This window comes from Peromyscus maniculatus, chromosome 9 (genome assembly GCF_049852395.1).
Source record: "Peromyscus maniculatus bairdii isolate BWxNUB_F1_BW_parent chromosome 9, HU_Pman_BW_mat_3.1, whole genome shotgun sequence".
NCBI classification, from domain to species: domain Eukaryota; kingdom Metazoa; phylum Chordata; class Mammalia; order Rodentia; family Cricetidae; genus Peromyscus; species Peromyscus maniculatus.
This window is the reverse complement of record NC_134860.1, coordinates 48,887,749-48,908,753: the sequence shown is the minus strand read 5'-3', so window position 1 is coordinate 48,908,753 and position 21,005 is coordinate 48,887,749. Positions and strand designations below refer to the sequence as shown.

The 21,005-nt window shown below is 48.1% G+C and overlaps 1 protein-coding gene and 1 pseudogene across 1 annotated transcript; both read left to right on the top strand.

The window, feature by feature from the left end:
- The first annotated feature begins 7,040 nt into the window (after positions 1–7,040).
- Positions 7,041–14,315, top strand: LOC121832152 (large ribosomal subunit protein P1 pseudogene; annotated as a pseudogene).
- Positions 14,316–15,122: 807 nt separating this feature from the next.
- Positions 15,123–16,774, top strand: Rnase1 (ribonuclease A family member 1, pancreatic). The gene is made up of 2 exons (XM_006997599.4): positions 15,123–15,260; positions 16,045–16,774. The coding sequence occupies exon 2, from the start codon at positions 16,069–16,071 to the stop codon at positions 16,513–16,515; it is 447 nt and encodes a 148-aa protein (XP_006997661.3). The 5' UTR covers positions 15,123–15,260; positions 16,045–16,068; the 3' UTR covers positions 16,516–16,774.
- Positions 16,775–21,005: the final 4,231 nt, after the last annotated feature.

Sequence of the window (21,005 nt, the reverse complement as noted above, 5' to 3'; positions counted from 1 at the left end):
TGCCCTACTTTGACCTGTCACGGGGACATGACCATGTAATCTCTGCATGTGGGCCTGCATGCGCAGGTGCATCCTGGCGGCGCTATGTCCCATCTGTGTGCCCCCCCCTCTTTCTCTCTGCGCCTCTCTTTTTGCCGGGCCTGGCTTCTCCTGTCCTGTCCTCTCTTCTCTCTAATGAAGCCCATTCTAACTCTGGTAACCACGGCTCATGACTCTTCCACCCAACAATCAGCACCGTTATCCTTTCAATATGGACACCAAAGCTGGTATAAAGTAGGTGGTACCGGCTGACGGAGATGCACCAGCAACACCCTGGAAACACTGCATTCATTGTACACAGCTGCAGGAGGAGGCAGGCCGTCATCTTGGAGGAGGAAGCTGTGGCTAATAAGTTCTGAAGACAGTGGCTTTTAGCTAACCATCAATGGTTCCACTATTTCCACAGGTCTGAGGCTCAGGTTAGTAAGCACACACTCACTCAGGACGTACCTGCTCCCAACAACGCCCAGAGCTTTGTCAAAAGCTAGCCCTTCCTAACTAGTTTTTGTCTGTTATTTGCTTGCCTTCTCACAACTGGCCCTCTTCCTTTGTCTTGTCTGTCACTCCAGGGTCTCCCGTAGAACGCTACCACTGAGGAACAGCACTATGGCTAAGAGGAGGGGCTCTGGAAGAAGAAAGCCTTGGGACTGGGAGTGTAGCTCAGTGATAGAGGCTCACCTAAGTATGCACCAGACATCAGACACCCCAACAAACAAAAAAAACCTCCAAACCTAACACAAAAGGAAAACAAAACATCTTCCTTTAAAACAATGTTTTGAGAGTAACCCTAGAGATCGGCTTTGTTCGGTGTATCTCGGAAGACGGCATAGCATGGGTGTTAAGGAACACATGTAAGGCCTAGGGTGAACAACCCTGGTCAGGAGTGATAAGCAATAGAATGATGTAAGTAAACCACAAATGGAGTAGTGATAAGCTATAAGCTATGTGTGGAAGTAGGGATAAGACCAGAAACCCAGCCAGGAAAGAATATAAAAGATGAAGCCTCAGACCCGACCAACAGAGCTCGTCAGGCCCTTGCGCGAGACGACTCTCCTCTGAGATCCTGTCCCCAGTGCAGACGTGGCTGACCTGAGGAAGGCTGACCCAAGATCCAGAGGAACAGACATGGTGAGTCCAGACCTGTATACCTGGAGAGGTACTCCTGCTTCCATTTGGAAGACAGGATGAATATTGCTTGTAATCTTATTGTGTGAATAAATGAGTGTTATACCAAGTCTGAATCAAGAGTGACTATTCCTCCCCTGTAACCGGGGTATGTGCTCGCTACAATGGGGTAACTGAAGGGTGGCACATTTGCTGGCAGAAGTCAGTACTCGGGCACAGAGAGGACATGTGACTTGTCACTACAGGACCCTCCGACAAAGGCCATGGGAGTCAGTTTGGTCCATGTGGGATGCCCTCTTCTGCTCATGTGAGATAGCCAGAGCCCTGCTGAGCTCCGCTTTCCCATGCCTCTGTGAGGGATTAGAAATAACCACAGGAAGAAGAGAGAGACAGAGAGGGAAGGAAGGAGGAGGGAGGGAGGGAGTGTAAGGGACATCAACCATTAATTTTTTCTACCAAGCATGTAAAATTTGTGTTGATGACAAAAAATTTAAAAAAAAAATTTTTTTTTATTTTAATCTCCCTAGCTGTAAAGACTTTAATGTAAATGTTCCCCACCCTCAAATGCAGTCAAACCTTTGTTCACCCAAACAAAGTGCAGTTCTGCACACTTGTGGAACTCTGCTGCATTCTCAGAACTTAAACAAGGAAAGTAGCTGACACCCTCCCCTCCCCTTCATTTCCTCTGTGTGGATGAAGCTTTTAAAAGTAGCTAAAGTGAAGATGGACTGCAGCTGGAGTCTTATTCTAACAGTCACCACCTGGGTTAGAATAAAAACAAAGTGTACTTCCTGCCCAGCATGCTTGCTCTTCAGAGCACACACCCCTTCAGCAAGAGTCAAGTTCTGCCCTGGCCAGAAACTTCATTTAGAGTGCTGGTCTCTTTTGTTGTGACCTCAAACCTATTTTGTTGTTGTTTTGTTTTGTTTGTCTTTCTTTTTTTTTTTTTTTGACAGGGTTTCTCTGTAGTTCTGGCTGTCCTGGAACTCACTCTGTAGACCAGGCTGCCCTTGAAATCACAGAGATCCGCCTGCCTCTACCTCCCGAATGCTGGGATTAAAGACCTGAGCCACCACTGCCCTGCTCAAATCTATTTTTAACAGGAGGGAGGGAGAGAGAAAGAGATTTTGAGACTGGACTCTGACAGAAGCAGTAGATCACAGAGCAGTTAGGGATCAGCGTTTCTGGAGAGGTGAGAATCATCTTCAGGGAGGGGAATGAGCAAAGGTGTCAGGACTCTAAAGACCAATGCAGGTCCATCAGTAGGCCAAGACTGGAGGTAGTGGCTGATACAAAGATCCACCGAGGGTTGCTGTGAGACCTGTCCTCCAAACTAGACAGGCTGAACTCTGCGGACTTCTGCATAGACTCCCTCGTGTTATGGCTTCTCCTTTAACAGTGCTCTCCATTCCATTTGCAAAAAAGAAGCACTGTTGTGGTCCCTGTCATTGCCCTAGTGGTGAACTCAAGGAAAGCAGGATATGGAAGGTGTGTGCCTGAAGGTATGCCTACTGTCCTCAAAATCTAGTTTCCTTGATGGAACCATCATGTGCAGCCTCTTGGAAGGAAAGTGGTATGCTTGAAGAAGTTGTCTTCCTAGGAGCTGCCTGCCTGCCTCCTTCCTTCCTTCCTTCCTTCCTTCCTTCCTTCCTTCCTTCCTTCCTTCCTTCCTTCCTTCCTTCCTTTCTCCCTCCCTCCCTCCCTCCTTCCTTCCTTTTCTTCTTCTTCTTCTTCTTCTTCTTCTTCTTCTTCTTCTTCTTCTTCTTCTTCTTCTTCTTCTTCTTCTTCTTCTCTTCTTCTTCTTCTTCTTCTCTCCCTCCCCCCCCCCTCTCTCTGTGCGTGTGTTTTGCCTGCATATATGTTTTCTGTGAAAGAGAGAAGCATTTTTTTTCTGTATCTCCAAAAGCTCTCTGAGGAAACTCAAAGAGTCTGAGTGAGGCAGGAGGATGAGGGGAACTGCACACTTGTGGGCAGGTGAGAAGCAGGGGATGGATCCCAGGGCTCCTGAAAGGAGCAAACAACCCCTTCAGCATCTTGGAGGTTATCATTCTTCATTATTCCCATTTGAAAAGACTTCCCACTTCTCCTCTTGCCCCTCTCCACCCCTGCATGAACTATGAGAAAAGATGGTTCAAATGTCCAAGGCCCTGGCTGAGGCCGTGTTAGGCACAGTCTCCTTTCCAGATGGTTGCCCTGAGCTGCCTGTGAGTCCAGCAGGTGTGGACAACAGTTTAGTCTCCAGAACACACAGGGCCTTATCTCCTCGCCCCACCTCTCAGACTACTGACACGATCGGCTTTCTTCAATCCCAAGGACAAGGCTCATTCACCATATGCCCTTTCCCACTTGTATCAGCCCTAAGTCTTCCTAAGTGGAGCAGATATTACCCAGCATGCCAGAAGAAAAAGACATGTCTCTCTGTTTTTTTTTTTTTTTTTTTTTTTTTTTTTTTTTTTTAATTACAGCAGACCAAACTACCTTTCAACCTGGTTGTTCCCAGGTCTTCAGGGAAACTTTTACCTTTCTATGTCAACATTTCCCTTCAGAGCAGGTAGCAGGGATTCTGCCCAAAGCTGAGGGGCAACTCATATGTCCCAAGTCATTCTCTGCACAACTCACTGTGGGGCCCAGAACAGCTTGGCCACACTGCTGCCATGACAGGCTTGATAAAAACCAGCTAGTAGTTCCAGAAAAAGCCATAAGATGACTCCATCCAGGGATGGGCCTATATCTGAAGGGAAAGTATTTGACATTCCAAATATTCCAACTGTTAGATAAGATTAGATAAGATCACTAGATGTCCCTGAACCCAGCACACACCTATTTCCCTTTTACCAAGACACCCCTAGACAAATGTCAGTCAATCACGGTCCTGAACCCTGGGAATCCCCTCACCCCCAGCCTCTACTATGATGAAAAACCCCACCCTACCCGGGCTCAGCATTCTCAGATCCCACTGCTGCATTGGACACATGGAGGGTCCAAACTCGAGCTTGAATAAAGGCTTTTTGCTTTTTTTTTTTTTTTTTTTCCGAGACAGGGTTTCTCTGTGTAGCTTTGCACCTTTCCTGGAACTCACTTGGTAGCCCAGGCTGGCCTCAAACTCACAGAGATCCACCTGGCTCTGCCTCCTGAGTGCTGGGATTAAAGGCGTGCGCCACCACCGCCTGCATAGGCTTTTTGCTTTTTACATACAGGAATCTGTCTCCACGGTGGTCTTTTGGGAGTCCCTGTGATCTGAGCATAATACTAACCTCTCAGGATTTCTGTGTGAAAGAAACCACTATTAAGAGAAAGAAAGACATGAGAGAGTCCTGGAACCACCTTGTGTTTCTCCTGAGATGCAATTAAATTCAGAATGCAAGACTCACTAAGGTTGAGAATTCTGTGTAGCAGAGTACAACTGGACCTTGGTGGGAGCTAGGGCTGAATCCAGGATAGTCCTTAAGAGGCAAAAGTAGAGGGAGGAAGCAGGGGAAAATTTAGAGCAAATACACTGTGTTGAGGGGACTTTCATGGGGAAAAAAACACCCATGCACCTAAAAATAAACTTTAGTGACAAAGACAGGAGAATTTGGGCAGAAAAAGGGTTAAAAGGAGAAGCACTGATACTGGGCATTGTCCACTTAGAAAATACCAGGTTTCCATATGTGACTGGATGGATGATGATGACAAACAAAAAAGAAAATCTAAACCAGTGTAGAAACATCTTGACTGAAAACACTGCAGACAGCTGTGTTGGAGAGGATGTGGAGTAAGGGGGACACTCCTCCATTGCTGGTGGGAGGGCATACTTGTACAGCCACTTTGGAAATCAATATCGTGGCTTCTCAGAAAATTGGGAATCAATCTACCTCAAGACCCAGTGATACCACTCTTGGGCATATACCCAAAGGATGCTCAATCATACCACAAGGGCACTTGCTCAACCCATGTCAATAGCAGCATTATTTATAATAGCCTAACAACCTAGATATCCCTCAATTGAAGAATGGATAAAGAAAATGTGGTACATTTACATAATGGAATATTACTCAGCTATAAAAAACAATGACATCAGGAAATTTGCAGGCAAATGGATGGAACTAGAAAAAATCGTCCTCAATGAGGTTACCCAGACCCAGAGAGATAAACATGGTATGTACTCACTCATAAGTAGATAGTAGATGTAAAGCAAAGGATAACCAGGTTAAAATTCACAGCCCTCAAGAAACTAGGTAACAAGGGACACACTAAGAGGGACTCATGGTTGACCTGGGAAGGGGAAATAGATGAGATACCCTGGGTAAACTGGAGGGCGATTGGTAGAGGAGAGGGGATGGGATGGGAACATGAGGGATGGCAGATGGTCTGGTCAAGTTGGGGGAGGGATGGAGAGGGAAAGCAACAAAGGAGATACCTTGATAGAGGGGTCCATTATGGGGTTAGAGAGAAACCTAGTGCCAGGGAAAATCCCAGGAATCCACAAGGATGATCCCAGATAAGACTCCTGGTAATAGTGGAGAGGTTGCCTGAACTGGCCTTTACCTGTCATCAGATTGGTGGATACCCTAACTGTCATCATAGAAGCTTCACCTAGTAACTGATGGAGGCAGATGCAGAGATCCACAGCCAAGCACCAGGCCGAGCTCCGGGAGTCCAGTTGAAGAGAGGGAAGAGGGATTCAAGACCATGAAGGGGAAACCCAGAGACAGCTGACCCAAGCGCATGGAGCTCACTGACAGACTCTAAACCAACAGCTAGGAAGCTTGCATGGGACCGACCTAGACCCTCTGCATGTGGGTGACAGTTGTGTAGCTTGGTCTGTTTGTGGGCCCCTAGCAGTGGGACCAGGATCTGTCCCTGGCGCATGAGCTGGCTTTTTGGAATCTACATCCTATGGTGGAATATCTTGCTCAGCCTTGATGCGGATGGGACGAGCTTGGTCCTGACTCAGCTTGATATGCCATGCTTTGTTGACTCCCATGGGAGGCCTGCCCCTTTCTGAGGAGTGGATGGGGGGATAGAAAGGAGGTGTTGGTGGGGGGAACTGTGGTTGGTATGTAAAATAAAAAGAAATGTCTCGACTGCCTTATGAAACAACTGCCGCGTGCAAAAGGCAAACATTGACCTCTGAACTCAAGCGATGAAACTTCTTCCCACTGTGCACAGAGGAGACTGGTGGCCGAGGCAGCCCCGGGGCTGGACAGGCCTAGCAGCCGAGCAGAAACCAGCCTTCCACAGCTCTGAGAGACTCCGCCGGGGGACTGAAGAAAGCTGATAGTGTCAGTCGTCTGAGAGGTGGGGTTAGGAGATAAGGCCCTGTGTGTTCTGGAGACTAAACTGTTGTCCACACCTGCTGGACTCACAGGCAGCTCAGGGCAACCATCTGGAAAGGAGACTGTGCCTGCCAAGGCCTCAGCCAGGGCCTTGGACGTTTGAACCATCTTTTCTCATAGTTCCTGCAGGGGTGGAGAGGGGCAAGAGGAGAAGTGGGAAGGCTTTTAAAATGGGAATAATGAAGAAGAACGATAACCTCCAAGATGCTGAAGGAGGTTGTTTGCTCCTTTCAGGAGCACTGGGATCCATCCCCTGCTTCTCACCTGCCCACAAATGTGCAGTTCCCCTCATCCTCCTGCCTCACTCAGACTCTCCTCAGAGAGCTTTAGAGACACAGAAAGAAATGCTTCCCTCTTTCACAGAAAGTGGCCCATCTATATTCTCAGTGAATCAAAGTCTATGAGTAGGACATAAACATGTTACTCTGCTCTGGGAGGTAAGAGTTGGGACAAATATTCAAGTTGACTGGGCTATATACCATCTGGAGTTTCAAAAGGAAAGAATGAGGGAGGAGAGAGAAGGGGGGGCAGACGTAGGGAGGGTAAGAAGCCTGCGCAATGTGCCGAAGAGATGAGACAGGGGGGAAGCTCACAAAGAAGCGAGTCCTCAAGAGAAAGCCCAGCTTGATGAAGCGGCTGCCTTCCTCCCCACACCCCTGCAGTGACCTCCCTTCCTCCCCACACCCCTTCAGTGCCCTTCCTTCCTCCCCACACCCCTTCAGTGCCCTCCCTTCCTCCCCACACCCCTGCAGTGCCCTCCCTCCCTTCCTCCCCACACCCCTGCAGTGCCCTCCCTCCCTTCCTCCCCACACCCCTGCAGTGCCCTCTCTTCCTCCCCACACCCCTGCAGTGCCCTCCCTCCCTTCCTCCCCACACCCCTGCAGTGTCCTCCCTCCCCACACCCCTGCAGTGCCCTCTCTTCCTCCCCACACCCCTGCAGTGCCCTCTCTTCCTCCCCACACCCCTTCAGTGCCCTCCCTTCCTCCCCACACCCCTGCAGTGCCCTCCCTTCCTCCCCACACCCCTGCAGTGCCCTCCCTCCCTCCGTATACACCCCTGCAGTGCCCTCCCTCCCTCCCCACACCCCTGCAGTGCCCTCCCTCCCTCCGTATACACCCCTGCAGTGCCCTCCCTTCCTCCCCACACCCCTGCAGTGCCCTCCCTTCCTCCCCATACCCCTGCAGTGCCCTCTCTTCCTCCCCACACCCCTGCAGTGCCCTCTCTTCCTCCCCACACCCCTTCAGTGCCCTCCCTTCCTCCCCACACCCCTGCAGTGCCCTCCCTTCCTCCCCACACCCCTGCAGTGCCCTTCCTCCCTCCGTATACACCCCTGCAGTGCCCTCCCTCCCTCCCCACACCTCTGCAGTGACCTCCCTCCCTCCCCACACCCCTGCAGTGCCCTCCCTCCCTCCGTATACACCCCTAGCTACCTTTAGGCTCCTCAGTACTTACACATAACTGAGCATCAGCTCTTGTATCTGCCCCAGAGTCTTTTATTGTTGCGGACAGTGAGGGATGGAAGAGGAGAATCAATTCTCAGAACAGAGGGATGGTGAGATGGAGATGCCCACTCATCTCCTTCCCTTGATTCTTTTAAATACTTTGTGTTATTACTCAGAAATTGTTTGGTCCTCTTCATAGTGAACCGTGTTGAAAGACCTTCATCTTTCCATTGTACCATTATAATCATAAGACAGTGTTTACACAGAAATATTTGGATTCTGGATAATGGCTGCTGTCGCCCAAACAAGAAAAACAAATAGTCGCTCTGAGATGTTTCAGAATCAAAAGCCTCAGCCTACAGGCCATCATGACCAGCACTAGAGACACAAATGGCTTTTTGTTGTTGTTGTTTTTTAATCCGAGACAGGTTATATGTCATATGTTGTCATTGTTGGTCTCAAGCTCATGATATAGCTCAAGTTGATAAGCCTTCTCCTGTCCCTCAGTGCTAGGATTGTGGGCAAGCTCCACCTTGCCTGGACAAATAGCTCGCCCTTTAAGGTTTGTTTATTATTCATTTATTTTTATGTGTCTGGGTGTCCTGCCTGCATGTATGTTTGTACACCACCTGCGTGCAGTGTCCTCAGAGGCCAGAAGAAGGTGCTGGATCTTGTGGTGCTGGTGTTACAGGCAGTTGTGAGCTGCCATGCAGGTGTAGGAACTAGAACCCCAACCTGGCCCTCTTGAAGGTCAGCCAGTGTTATAAACTTCTGAGTCATCTCTTCGGTCCTTGTTTGTTTGTTTTTAACTGCGGACCACAGAACTGAGTCCTTTTTGTTTGTTTTTAACTGAGTACCACAGGAAATACTAGCAAGGGCAAAGATATGGCTTTCCAACTGTGTGGAATTCTGAATCATTTCTTTGTTGTGAAACATGAATCTAAGGATTGATTCCTCGAAGAATTCACCATTGCATTTCTTTGTAATAAATCTGATAAAGTCCATTCTAATGACATTCAAGAGTAGTTTTTTCTGATTTTTCTTCCAGACAAAATCTCCCAGGTTGAAAATCATGATGAGGTTGTTTAGAGTGACGTCATGGAAAAGGTGGTCTTAACTATTAGTAACAGGAAGAGTGTATTATGGGTAGTATTTTGACATGTTTACATGCAATAAGGTTGAATCCAGTATCAGAAGTGAAATTTCTAAATCTGTGGGCCCAAGAAGGAATAACATGTTATTTCCAAGCATTATTGTGGCTTGCTTGGTCACAAAAGATAATGGGACTGTCTGTGGACAAAGGGGCTCAAGAGTTCCTGCAGACTTTGCTGAGTTTAATCAGGACAACTCAACCTTTCCAGAAAATTGTAGAGAGTAAAGACAGTGTCATTTTTGAATGAGAATTATGGTGTTATGTTCCCTTAAAGTGCTTGTCCCAATCACTTGTGATAAACGTTGGGATATCTCAAGTTAAAAGCACAAAATTGAATAGCTTTTTAGGGGCTGTAAAAGTTGTAGCTTTTTGGAAAGAGAATTCTTCAAATCATCCTGAAATAAATGCACCACAATTAAAACATATTCATATTTCTGGAGGATGAGAGCTGAAGGAGTGTCAGAAGGTGTCCAAAGGACCCTTGATGAATTCTTGGCCATGTTCCTCCTGTACAGATTTTCTGTGGCGGAATAGTGCCTTATCAGTTTGCACCAATGTTGATTTATTCTATCAGTCCATCTGAATTTCATGGAGACATTTACGTAACACAGAGGAGGAAACAGTCTTGTCTCAGTTGCTGCAACAGATGACAGATAAGCATATATATGTGTGTGTGTGTGTATATATATATGTGTGTGTATATATATATATATATATACATATATATTTAATGTAAGTTTTACATGGCAGAAAGTTTGAGTTGGATATTTATGGATCAGATTGTCTTTGAGCACTGGAATGTGAATGAAGGGTCACGCAGACTTTGTCCATCTTTGTTTTTCAACATCAGGGACTGAATGCGGATACTTTATAGTGGTTTCTGATTATCTTCAGAGATTTATCCTTTGGAGTGTACATACACACAAACAAGCAAATATCATCATTGTTAGGTCTCAGGAAGTGCTAGGTCTAGTACACTGTGAGAACCAAACAGAGGGGTTTGAGCTTAGGCAGCTAATCTCGGGAAAGAAGATAGGAAGATAAGAGCTGGCTTAACAAGGCTGGCTTTGTAGCTCTTTCTTATCCTCAGCTTTCAGCTCTGCCTGTAAGAATTTCTCTCTCTACCCTACCACGGGGTAATTTACCTCCTGCTCCTAGGGAAGGTCAGATGCCTTTCTTTACCTGCTGGTTTTCACATGCCTTTAATTCAAAGCAATGATGAGCATGACAGAGTGGCTTATTTGAGTTGGTGTGTTCAAGCGCCTTCAGAAATACCCACCTGAAACTGCTTGATAGCTGAATGGCTGTCTTTGAGCACCAGGGAAGATGTAGGTGAAGGGTCATGCAGACTTTGTCCAGCCTTGTTTTTGAAAATCAGGGACTAAATGTGGATATTTTATAGTGGCTTCTGTTTATCTCCAGAGATTTATCCTTTAGAGTGTACATACACACAAATAAGTAAAGGTCATCATTGTTAGGTCTCAGGCAGTGCGTATATCCAGAAATGAGTTCAAGCTTGACTATAGAAGGATTTCTGGTGGTTTTATAAAAGCCAGCATTCCACAGGAACGTGTGACAGAACTTGTCCCTCTGGCAGAAAGGACTTATGGTTTTCCTTTGACATATACCTGTGGTTGCCCATCACAGCCCACACTGGCTTCCAGACTCCTACCGTCTCTAGTCACAAATACCCGTTACACATTTCAAAGCTGCCCAGAGTAGCATCCTGGCCCTCTCACCACCTCTGCTCCCACTCCCATTTACCCTAAACTCCCAGGCCTGCTCCAGCTGATGGGCTTCCCTCCACCCAGCTTCTCATCCTCCTTACAATCCACTACCCTCTACTATTCTTTCTCTTGCTAGTCGCTGCTCTCGTTTCCCTAGTCCTGGCCCTGTCCTGTGTGTTTTTTTTTCTTTCTGCTTAGTACTCTTCCAGATGTTTCTGCATATTTTCTCTGTCTTATCCATAATAAAAACCTTCCCCCTAATAGAGTAGCCATGTCAGTGCTTTCTTTACTGTATTCTTTGAGTACCATCATCATCATCATCATCATCATCACTATCATCCCATCATCATCATCACCACCACCACCACCATCATCATCATCATCACCATCACCACCACCACCACCACCGTTATTATCATCATCATCAAAGAGTGGGCTAGACATGGTGCTGTGGGATGTCTTTCTGTAAGCTATGAATACGTGTTGCTCTCATTGGTTGATAAATAAAGCTGTTGGATGATGATGACGAGTCAGAATAAGGTTAGGTGGTAAATTCAAACTGAAGACAGAGATGAAGAAGGGTGGAATCAAGGAGAGATGCCAGCCCACCGCCCAAGGAACAACAAGATGCCAGCAGACGGGTAACACTACAGCCACATGGCAACATATAGATGAATAGAAATGGGTTAATTTAAGATGAAAGAGCTAGCAAGAAGCCTGAGCCATAGGCCATACAGTTTGTAGTTAATATAAGCCTCTGTGTGCTTACTTGGGCCTGAGGGGCTGTGGGACTGGGTGGGACACAGGAAAACTTCTGACTACAGACATGAACTTGCATGGCTTTAACCTCAACACTCATAAACAGGCAGATAAATATCTGTGAGTTTAAGGCCAGCCTGGTCTACATAGAAAGTTCCAGGCTAGCTAAGGATACATAGTGAAATCCTGTCTCAACAAACAAAACACACAAAATCAGATAGATGTCAGGTTTTCACCCTCTTGTGGATGGAGAAGTCGTTCAGCACTTAAGAGCACTTTCTACTTACAGAGGAGACTAGTTTATGGGCCTCTGTACTCATGTGTGCATGTGCATGCACACACATACAAGCTTGTGCCTGGTCAGGTCTTCCTCACCCCCACCTCCACAGTGGCTTCCTAGATCCTAGGGATGTTGATCTTATTCGGACAACACATGAAAACAATCTTACGTTTCTTCGTTGAGGAAATTTTCCTTCTGGGACTGGGAATGTAGCTGACAGCGTGTTTGCTTTGCAGGCATGAAGCTCTGACTTCCGGCCCTCGCAACGCGTAAAACGAGGTGTGGTAGGTTGCTCAGAGGTGGAGGCAGGAGGGGCAGTTCAAGATCAGAATAGAAAGCAGGCTTCTGCCACAAAGGACTCTCAGCCCCAAAGTGCGGCAGGGTAGGGTTTTTCAAGTGCGGTCACTGCATCCCACCAGGTCCAGGCTAAGGAAATCATTTCCCACTGCTCGGTCCTCCTTGTTTGTTTACAAGGGACCACTTCCCAGCAGGGAAAGAGGAACCCTTTGATCCATGTACCTTATAAGCTTTAGAAGAGACCCTTTGTTTATGTTGGGTCCCGGGGACATGCAAACAATGGGGAACAGACCACTGAAGTCTTTTTAACCAGAAGCTACCTTTATTCCAGACACTGTGGGCAGAAAGAAACTTCCAGCTCAGGGGCGCCACAGGCAGAGTTCAGGCATCTCACATTGTGACAACAGGGGTGGGGGTGGGGAGGCAGGCGTGGGGGGCAGGTTTGGAGCCTCTCTTTACAGTGAAAACTAAGCATCAGGTGTGGGTCAAAGAGTTTTGGGTTTTTTTTTTTTTCAATCTTGAGGTCAGTCTCAGTCACATTACATTTTAAGACTTTCAATTTTTGCTTATAGAGTGCTAGTTTAAGATAATTGCAAAAGCCTGTAGCTTTCTTGACACAGCTGCGTTCCCCATGGCTGGAAAGAATGCAAGATGATGCAAAGCAGAAGGTCACATAGAGGAAATAGTTAAAGGTTAAGGGAACTTAACAGTTAAAGGTTAAGGGAATATAAGTCACGCAGAAGCAACTGTTAAAGGTTAATCTTGGTCCACTGTAGCTGTTGGTTGTCAGGCAGAGGGCTATCGTTAAAAGAATCTTTGTCCATAGTGGCGGCTGTCTGTCAGCGCCCATCTCCCTGGAATGTACAGGTTCATAATCTTCATATTTCTGGGCTCTTCTGTTTACAGGGCAGGATGTGGGTCCCTGGGAGAGGAGGTACGCGCCCAGTCAGGGTAACCTGACCTCCCCCAAGCCATTTCACTGCGTTTTCTCCAAAACCATTTGCAATTTGCAGCTTTGGTTAACTTCGGTTCTGCGCTGTTCCTGTCTTGAATACTCCAGACCACACGTGGAAGACGGTGGGAAGTGGCCAGAAGCAGCGGGCCTTGCCTTGGAGGTCCCCTCCCTACTCAGGCACTCTTCCCTTTCTTTTCCAAACCTCCTGTAACTGTTCTGGAAGATATCCTTCTTCCAGATGACCCCTCTGGTCATCGGCTGCCAGGTTGTGGAGACAATGGACCTGTCTCAGTTAGGGTGACTATTGCTACAAAGAAACACCATGCCAAAACACACTTCACCTCCACATCAATCACAGTTCATCATCACAGGAAGTCAGGTCGGGAACTCAAGCAGGGCAGGGACCTGGAGGCAGGAGCTGATGCAGGGACCATGGAGGGGTGCTGCTTACTGGCTTGTCCATCATGGCTTACTCAGCCTGCTTTCTTATAGAACCCAGGACCACCAGCTCAAGGATAGCACCACCCACAGAGGGCTGGACACCCCCCCCCCCCACACACACACCCCATTGATCACTGATAAAGAAAATGCTCTTCAGCCAGATCTTATTTTCTCAATTGAGGCTTCCTCCTTTCAGATAACTTTAGCTGTGTCAAACTGACATAAAACTATCTGGTACAGACCCCAACAAATGAGAATTTCTCCAGGCTGTCCTCAGCTGCTGTGAAGGTGCTTGGCTTCGAGGAAGTTAAGGCAGCCTGGGGTGAGGCCCTCCTTACAGCTAAGTGATCGGCACCGTGGTGGCAGTTGGCACCATTGTCTACATCTCCGAGCTAGCCTACATCCACTCTGCTCTCATCCTGCATGAGGTGATGGACACAGGAAGGTAAGCAACGCCCTCCTTAAAGCAGCTGGTGTCAGTGGTGACCCCTTCTGGCCCAGCGTCAACACTGGAAGCCTCGCTTGCAACATGGTGGGGGTGGGGGTGGGGTGGGGTGGGGGGAGGGTGGGGAGGATGGGGGTGGTGGTGGTGGGGGGAGCGCTGCCTGGCCCCTCCCACTGTCCCTGCCCCTGCCGAGGACAAAGTGGGAGCAAAGAAAGAAGAATCCTGGGAGTCTGGTGGCGATCTGGGCTTTGGTCTTTTTAACTGAACCTCTTTTGTTAACATGTTTAATTAAAAAGCTGAACCTGTAAAAACCACCAACAAGAAAAATAAATTTCCCCAGGAGTCTCATGCTGGGGAGATAAAAGGCTGGGTGGGAGCTTGTGCTAGCCAGAGGGAGAGCTGTCTCCTGGAAAGAGATTTCACACAGTTCTGACAACTTGTCAGACCACTTTGCAGTAGAGACTGGAGCCAAGACAAGGATGGGTCAGTGATGGGAGGGGCCCCACTTTGATCTGGACTGCTTATTCATGAATACCTCTTGTCCTCCATGTAAGCCTAAAGTTCATGCCAGGATCCTGAAGATGAACTCGGGGTCACGGGACTCTATATTCCTTTTCCCAAGTCGCCACGTTGAATACACTGCCTTTCTCTGCCTTTGCTGTTCCTTGTCCCTTTAATTGATCTATGGAGGATGATTTCCTGTGCCTGGCCTGGTAAGACTGCTACAGCCCAGACTTGGTTGGCCCTACCGACTCCATCAACACTAGAACCCTTCCAGCTGCGGACAGGCAGCAGCCCTCTTAATCCCTCTTTCCTCCCGAGAAAGGCACTGTGGGGAGACCTAGAATTCTGGCTACCATCAACTTGGTTCAGTACTGTAGAGGGGAAGGGCTTCCCTCTCCCATGATTCCCAGGATTGGTATGTGACCTTTTAAACCTCCAGGTTGTAATTGGTGCAAACGACATGCTCATAGGTTATGCGGCTTCGTGAAGGAATGTGGAGTGGTGTGTTTGCCATTGTTCCAGTGACTTGCTCTGCTGCCCGTTGGGAATCAGCACATGAGGTTCAAATGCTGTTTTCCCTTTCCTTGGCAGCCCTGGGCATTTCCCATCCAAGCTTGGCCTTGTTTTTATCCTTCAGGTAAAATCGGCCAAGATTTACTCCGCCCATTTTCCTTGGAAGCCACACCTTTGTCTTCCATATAAGTCCCACACCACAGGGACCGAGTGGCTGCAGAGGCTGGCTTCCAGTCTGCCCCGGAGTTTACTCAGAGTTTAGGTAAGTGGCCCAGAGATGGCATCAGAGACTATTTCCGCTTGAGAGTTGGAACTGAGAGAGGCAAGGCCAGTCACTCTTGACTGACACTAACTCCAGAAGAGCTGGGCCGGGCAAACAGCTGGAGGCAGGGGTGGAGGCAGGACATAGTTAGGTATAAAAAGCACCACCTAGAGAGGCAGGAAGGACAGAGCACCCAGGTTGGGGAAGGGAGCATGTGTCTTTAGAATACAACTCAATCCCTTTATAACGCCAGGGTCAGGCTCTGGACCAAGTTCCCCAGTACTGTGAGACAATGAAACTATCAGCCACAGTCCTAGGTGTCGGTAATGAGTGAGTAACACGACTTAGCTCTCGGCATATTCAAAATGACCTTCCGATGAGCCATCTGAACACTGTGTATAAATGTGTTCTATCTTTCAAATGTATTCTATACGAAAGAAACTCCGCTATTCAGCATACTGCCAAGAATTTAGGTGACGCAGCCCACCACCCAGAGAAAAGAATGACTTCTCTTCAGTAAGCAAGGAAGGAAAACAGTGTCAGCACTTCCAAGATATCTCAGTGGAGGGCAATCTTCCAGGCTCACCTGCAGAACTTAATTGTCCTGGGAGGCTGAGGTGGGGGCGTTGCTGGGGAGGCTGAGGTGGGGGCGTTGCTGGGGAGGCTGAGGTGGGGGGGTTGCTGGGGAGGCTGAGGTGGGGGGGTTGCTGGGGAGGCTGAGGTGGGTGCTGCAGTTCTTCTGAGGGTGTGTTCTTTTTTTTTTTTCCTCTCCTTTCTCTGTCAGGCTCCTCCGAGCAACAAAGCTACCATGGGTCTGGAGAAGTCCCTCATCCTGTTTCCATTGCTCGTCCTGGTGGTTGGATGGGTCCAGCCTTCCTTGGGCAAGGAAACTTCCGCCATGAAGTTCGAGCGGCAGCACGTGGACTCGGATTCCTCCAGCAGCAGCCCTACCTACTGCAACCAAATGATGAAGAGGCGGGAAATGACGAAGGGATCCTGCAAGCCTGTAAACACCTTTGTGCATGAATCCCTGCAGGACATCCACGCCGTCTGCTCCCAGGAAAACGTCAAATGCAAGAACGGGCAGACGAACTGCTACAAGAGCCACTCGGCCCTGCGCATCACCGACTGCCGCCTGACGGGCAGCTCCAAGTACCCCAACTGCGAGTACAAAACCAGCCAGCAGCAGAAGCACATCATTGTGGCCTGCGAGGGGAACCCCTCCGTGCCCGTCCACTTTGATGCTTCTGCATAGGGTCCCACCTAGGCCAAACCAGCGAGATGGCCCTGTCTCCCATCCTCGCCCAGTCGATACCTGCCTCTCCTCTCTTTCATTCTTTCCCGGAAGTAACCCCTGTTAGGGCTTCCCTATGAGAAAAGCATGCTTCCCTCTCCCGTGCTCCCCCCCTGGGACAGATGAAGCAAGACAGCCCTCACCAGAACGTGGTGTCCCTTCAACCTGAGACTCCCTTGACTTCAGAACGGCGAACCAAATAAAATTCTGTTCATTAGAAGTTGTGCGGCCCGTGGTGTCCTTTCAGGGCCGCTCACAAAGGACCGCGGACAACAGGCCAGTCACCTCATTGGTCCAGACCTTCCGCACCCCGGGCAGCTTTCACCATCCTCCCAAAGCGAGCATTTCCTGCCTCTTCTGACTCACTGATGGCTCCTCCTTCTCCTACTTTTCTGTATAAGTCTCGCATCTATTGCAGCACTCAGTGGCCCGGTCTCCCCGAGTCCGTCAGCTCCCCACACCAATCCAGACCCGCCGAGATCTGTAGCTGAGAGGAGGCCTTGCTTTTGCTTCCGCCTCCCTGTGAGCTTCCTCTAGCCAGTTTCACTTCACACTTTCTCAGGGTGGAGGAAAGGCAGCTTCCCGTCTCGCCCTCCAGGGCCTGCTTCCTCTTCTCTTGCCTTCTTAGACTGACTCAGACTTCGTGGAGCAAGTGGGAATGCGTGGGGGCCTTCAGTTTCAACAACCGCAGTGGGGATCAAGTTCCAGGGATGCTTTTGGGGAAGAGTCCCGTGGATGATCCAGGATCCACGTGGGATTCTGAGAGGAAGGAGTGAAGGGTTAGTTCTGTAGAGCTGGCCACTGTCACATCTGGAATAAACCGTACAGTTGCTCTGCAGATCGGTCAATAGTTTTAGATATATTGAGTTTTCTTTCTTTTTAGCCAATGATGGATGGTTTTGAACTCTTTTTTGTTTTTTTCTTTTTCGAGACAGGGTTTCTCTGTATATTCCTGCCTGTTCTGGATCTCACTCTGTCGACCAGACTGGCCTTGAACTCAGAGATCCACCTGCCACTGCCTCCAGAGTGCCAGGATTAAAGACGTGTGCCATCATTGCCTGGTGGCTTTGAACTCCTGATCCTCCTGCCTCCACCTCTCAAGTACAGGGCAAAAGGTGTGTGTGTGCCACCTTGTCCCAGAGATTGTGGGAAGGAACCTCTTCTACGATTATCTTCCCATTTCCTTGTCTTCTTAAAAAAGAAAGAAAGAAAAGAAAGAAAGCAGACCTAGATAATTCTTTAAAAAATAAAAAAAAAAAGCAGGACTAGATAGAATGATGGATTGTCAGTTAAAAGCAATTACTGCTTTATCAGAGGCTCCAAGTTTGGTTCTCAGTACCCACATGGCAGCTCACAACGCCATTTCCAGGGGTTCTGAGGTCCTCTTCTGGGCTCTGAGGGCATTTGCACAGATGTGGTGCACATAAACTCATACGGGCACATACACATAAATGAAAATAGAAGAAATAAAGAGATAGGCTTTATCTTTCAGAACAATTTTAGCATCGGTTGTATTTTAAAAACGGTGGGAGGCGGCCTTGGCGGGTTGGAGCCAAGGGGCCCTACAGAGCGGGTGAGATAAAGACGTATAGTGCAGACTGCGCTCACAGAGAGGATTTTATTGGGGGAAGGAAGGGAGAGGGGGAGAGATAAAGGGGGCACAGCAGAGCGGGAGAGAGAGAGAGAGAGAGAGAGAGAGAGAGAGAGAGAGAGAGAGAGAGAGAGAGAGAGAGAGAGAGAGAGAGAGAGAGAAGGGAAGGGGAGAGAAAGAGAGGGGAACGGTTATGTAGGATGATGTTGTCAGGACCCTGAGCTGGCCAAGGTACTGCCTGCTTACTGGCAAGGTTCCCAAGGGGCCGGCCAGGTAATGCTTAAAAGCTAACAGGCTCACATGCTAATCTAGCCATGATTGTCTTCATAACTAAGCAGAGGACTTGCTCCTCTGAGTGGATGGGAGCTAGTGTGGTGGCTATGTTTTAAAGTTCATGATACCCGTGAGTTGTCATTTTCTAGGTTTTCCTTGCAAGTTGGGAAGGGTTTATACTGAAAGTCGGTTTCTTTCCTTTTGCACCTGCCCTGAGTCTACAGTGTTAGAAAGTTTGGCCTGGGCCCCTGACTTAGTCTAGACAACTACAGCTCCCTACACTCATTTTTCCCTGTCCACACCACAGCTTCCTAACACATGGGGATCGGCTTGTGTGGTGGAGCATGGTGGCATGCAGGCAGACATGGTGCTGGCTACATTTGATCAGAAATGGTCTGTGACACTGAACGAAGCTTAAGCAAAAGAGACCTCAAAGCCTGCACAAGTGACGCACTTTCTTCAACAAGATCACGCCTGCTTCAACCAAGCCACTATGAGCTTTATGGGGGCCAATTTACATTCAAACTGCCACAACACCCTTTGTTGTGGGCTAAATCGTACTCTCTCAAAGCTCATATGCTGAGACCTTAACCCACAGACCCTCAGAATACGACGGTGTTTGGAAACAGAGCCTTTAAAAAAAGTGATTAGGTTAAAAATAGGTGATGAAGATAGGATACAACCTGAAGGTCGGACACATAGACAGACACACCTGTCACATGCATGCACAGAGGAAGGAGAGGAGTTGTTCATCTGAAAGTGAAGGAGAGACCCCAGAAGAAGCTAATCCCGCCAGCACTGTCATCCTGGACTTCCAGATCCTAGAATTGTCAGGGAATAACTTTATGTCATTCCAGCTGCATTGTCTGTGTGTTACATTAGGAAAGCCCAGGCTCCCCTCTAAACGATCCTCCAGCTTTATTGTATTGATGCTGTCTGTTGCTTGGACCAGTGCTGTAGGCCATCCTCTTACACCCTAGTTCTCCAAATGACTCCCTTCCACGCTGCTATCACGTCTCTGGGGTGAGTATGTTAAAGCTTGGTGTTGGTAAGAATGGGAAGAAAGACTCCATTCTTTACTTCTTCATCCCAAGAATATTCATTACCTTTGCTTCTTATGGCATGAAGAATAGAATTGTAGGGCTGGAGAGATGGCTCAGATGGTTAAGAGCATTGGCTGCTCTACCAGGGGTCCTGAGTTCAATTCCCAGCAACCGCGTGGTGGCTCACAACCCTCTGTAATGAGATCTGGTGCCCTCTTCTGGCATGCAGGCCTATGTGCAGATAGAACACTCATATACATAAAATATGTGAATAAAAACTAAAAAAAGGATTGTAGAAATCTCTCAGGAAAACAGGAGAGGGGCATGCATATAGGTTACTGGGCTCAGTAAATAAAAAGGCTCAGAACTCCAGGGACTTTCTGAGTATCATTAACCCGAGTGTCCCATGTTTTCTGCAGTGAAGGACACAGGCTTGTCATTCAAGGGGTGTTTAATGCTGCCTCTTTCTCTGCTGTCCTTGACATTCTACTATGTCTAGATGAGTGTTTCTCTCTCTAAGACTTCTGAAGACTAAAGACAGCCTGTGACTCCCAGAGGTTGCACACGTGTTGCTGACCTTCCTTTACCTCAGAACGTTAGCTCAGAAGACTGTATCTGATAACTATCCCTTCCCCTCCCAACATCAGATGAATAAACTGAAGACAAATCCTGAGAATCCTTAAATGTCCATGGCAAAAGAAAGGATGGGGAAAAAAAACAACTCTGTTCCACCTAACAGACTTCTTTATTTTCTCTAGTTTTTTTTTTTTTTTTTTTTTTAAGATTTATTTATTTATTATGTATACAGCAAGTATGACTGCAGGCCAGAAGAGGGCACCAGATCTTGTTACAGATGGTTGTGAGCCACCATGTGGTTGCTGGGAATTGAACTCAGGACCTCTGGAAGAGCAGTCAGTGCTCTTAACCTCTGAGCTATCTCTCCAGCCCCTAGCTTTTTTTTTTTTTTTTTAATTGAAAATGGATTTTTAATATATATTCTGATCATTGGTAGGGAAAAAAAACCAAAACAAATGAAAACAGAAAGGAAACAAAACCACCTCATATTATCTAAGCTGTCAAAATAGGAAAAAATCAAATAGCACAGTGACAGCGGCAGGGTCTAGACTCATCCGAGGAGGCCCTGGTGCGTCTCTAGCTTGTGTTAGGTGGGTGAGCAGAGGCCCCCTGGATGCCGGTGACGTACTCTGCGGTCTGACCAGAAGAGGAGGGTCAGTGAAGCACCAGCGTTCTTCACTCTGCCTTCCGACGGCAGACTCAGTGCGGCCTCACGCCTGCTGCCACACCCTCCTTTGCCATGGACTGTGCCCTTCTTAAACCTTTCCTCTTATTAGGTACTTGGTCACTGCCGTGAGAAAAGTAACAGATACAGTAGGCACAGCTACTCTTGATCACACGTAATCTCAGCACACACGAGCGCTCTTGACAAGGCCAAGGTGTGCTCTTCCCAGAGCCAGGAAAAAAGAGAGTGTGAGCAAGTGAGTGAGGTACCTGTCATCCCAGCGCTTGCCAAGTGGAGCCAAGGA

Excerpts from the sequence above, each read along its gene's own strand:
- Rnase1 (XM_006997599.4), top strand. The coding sequence starts at position 16,069 with ATGGGTCTGGAGAAGTCCCTCATCCTGTTTCCATTGCTCGTCCTGGTG.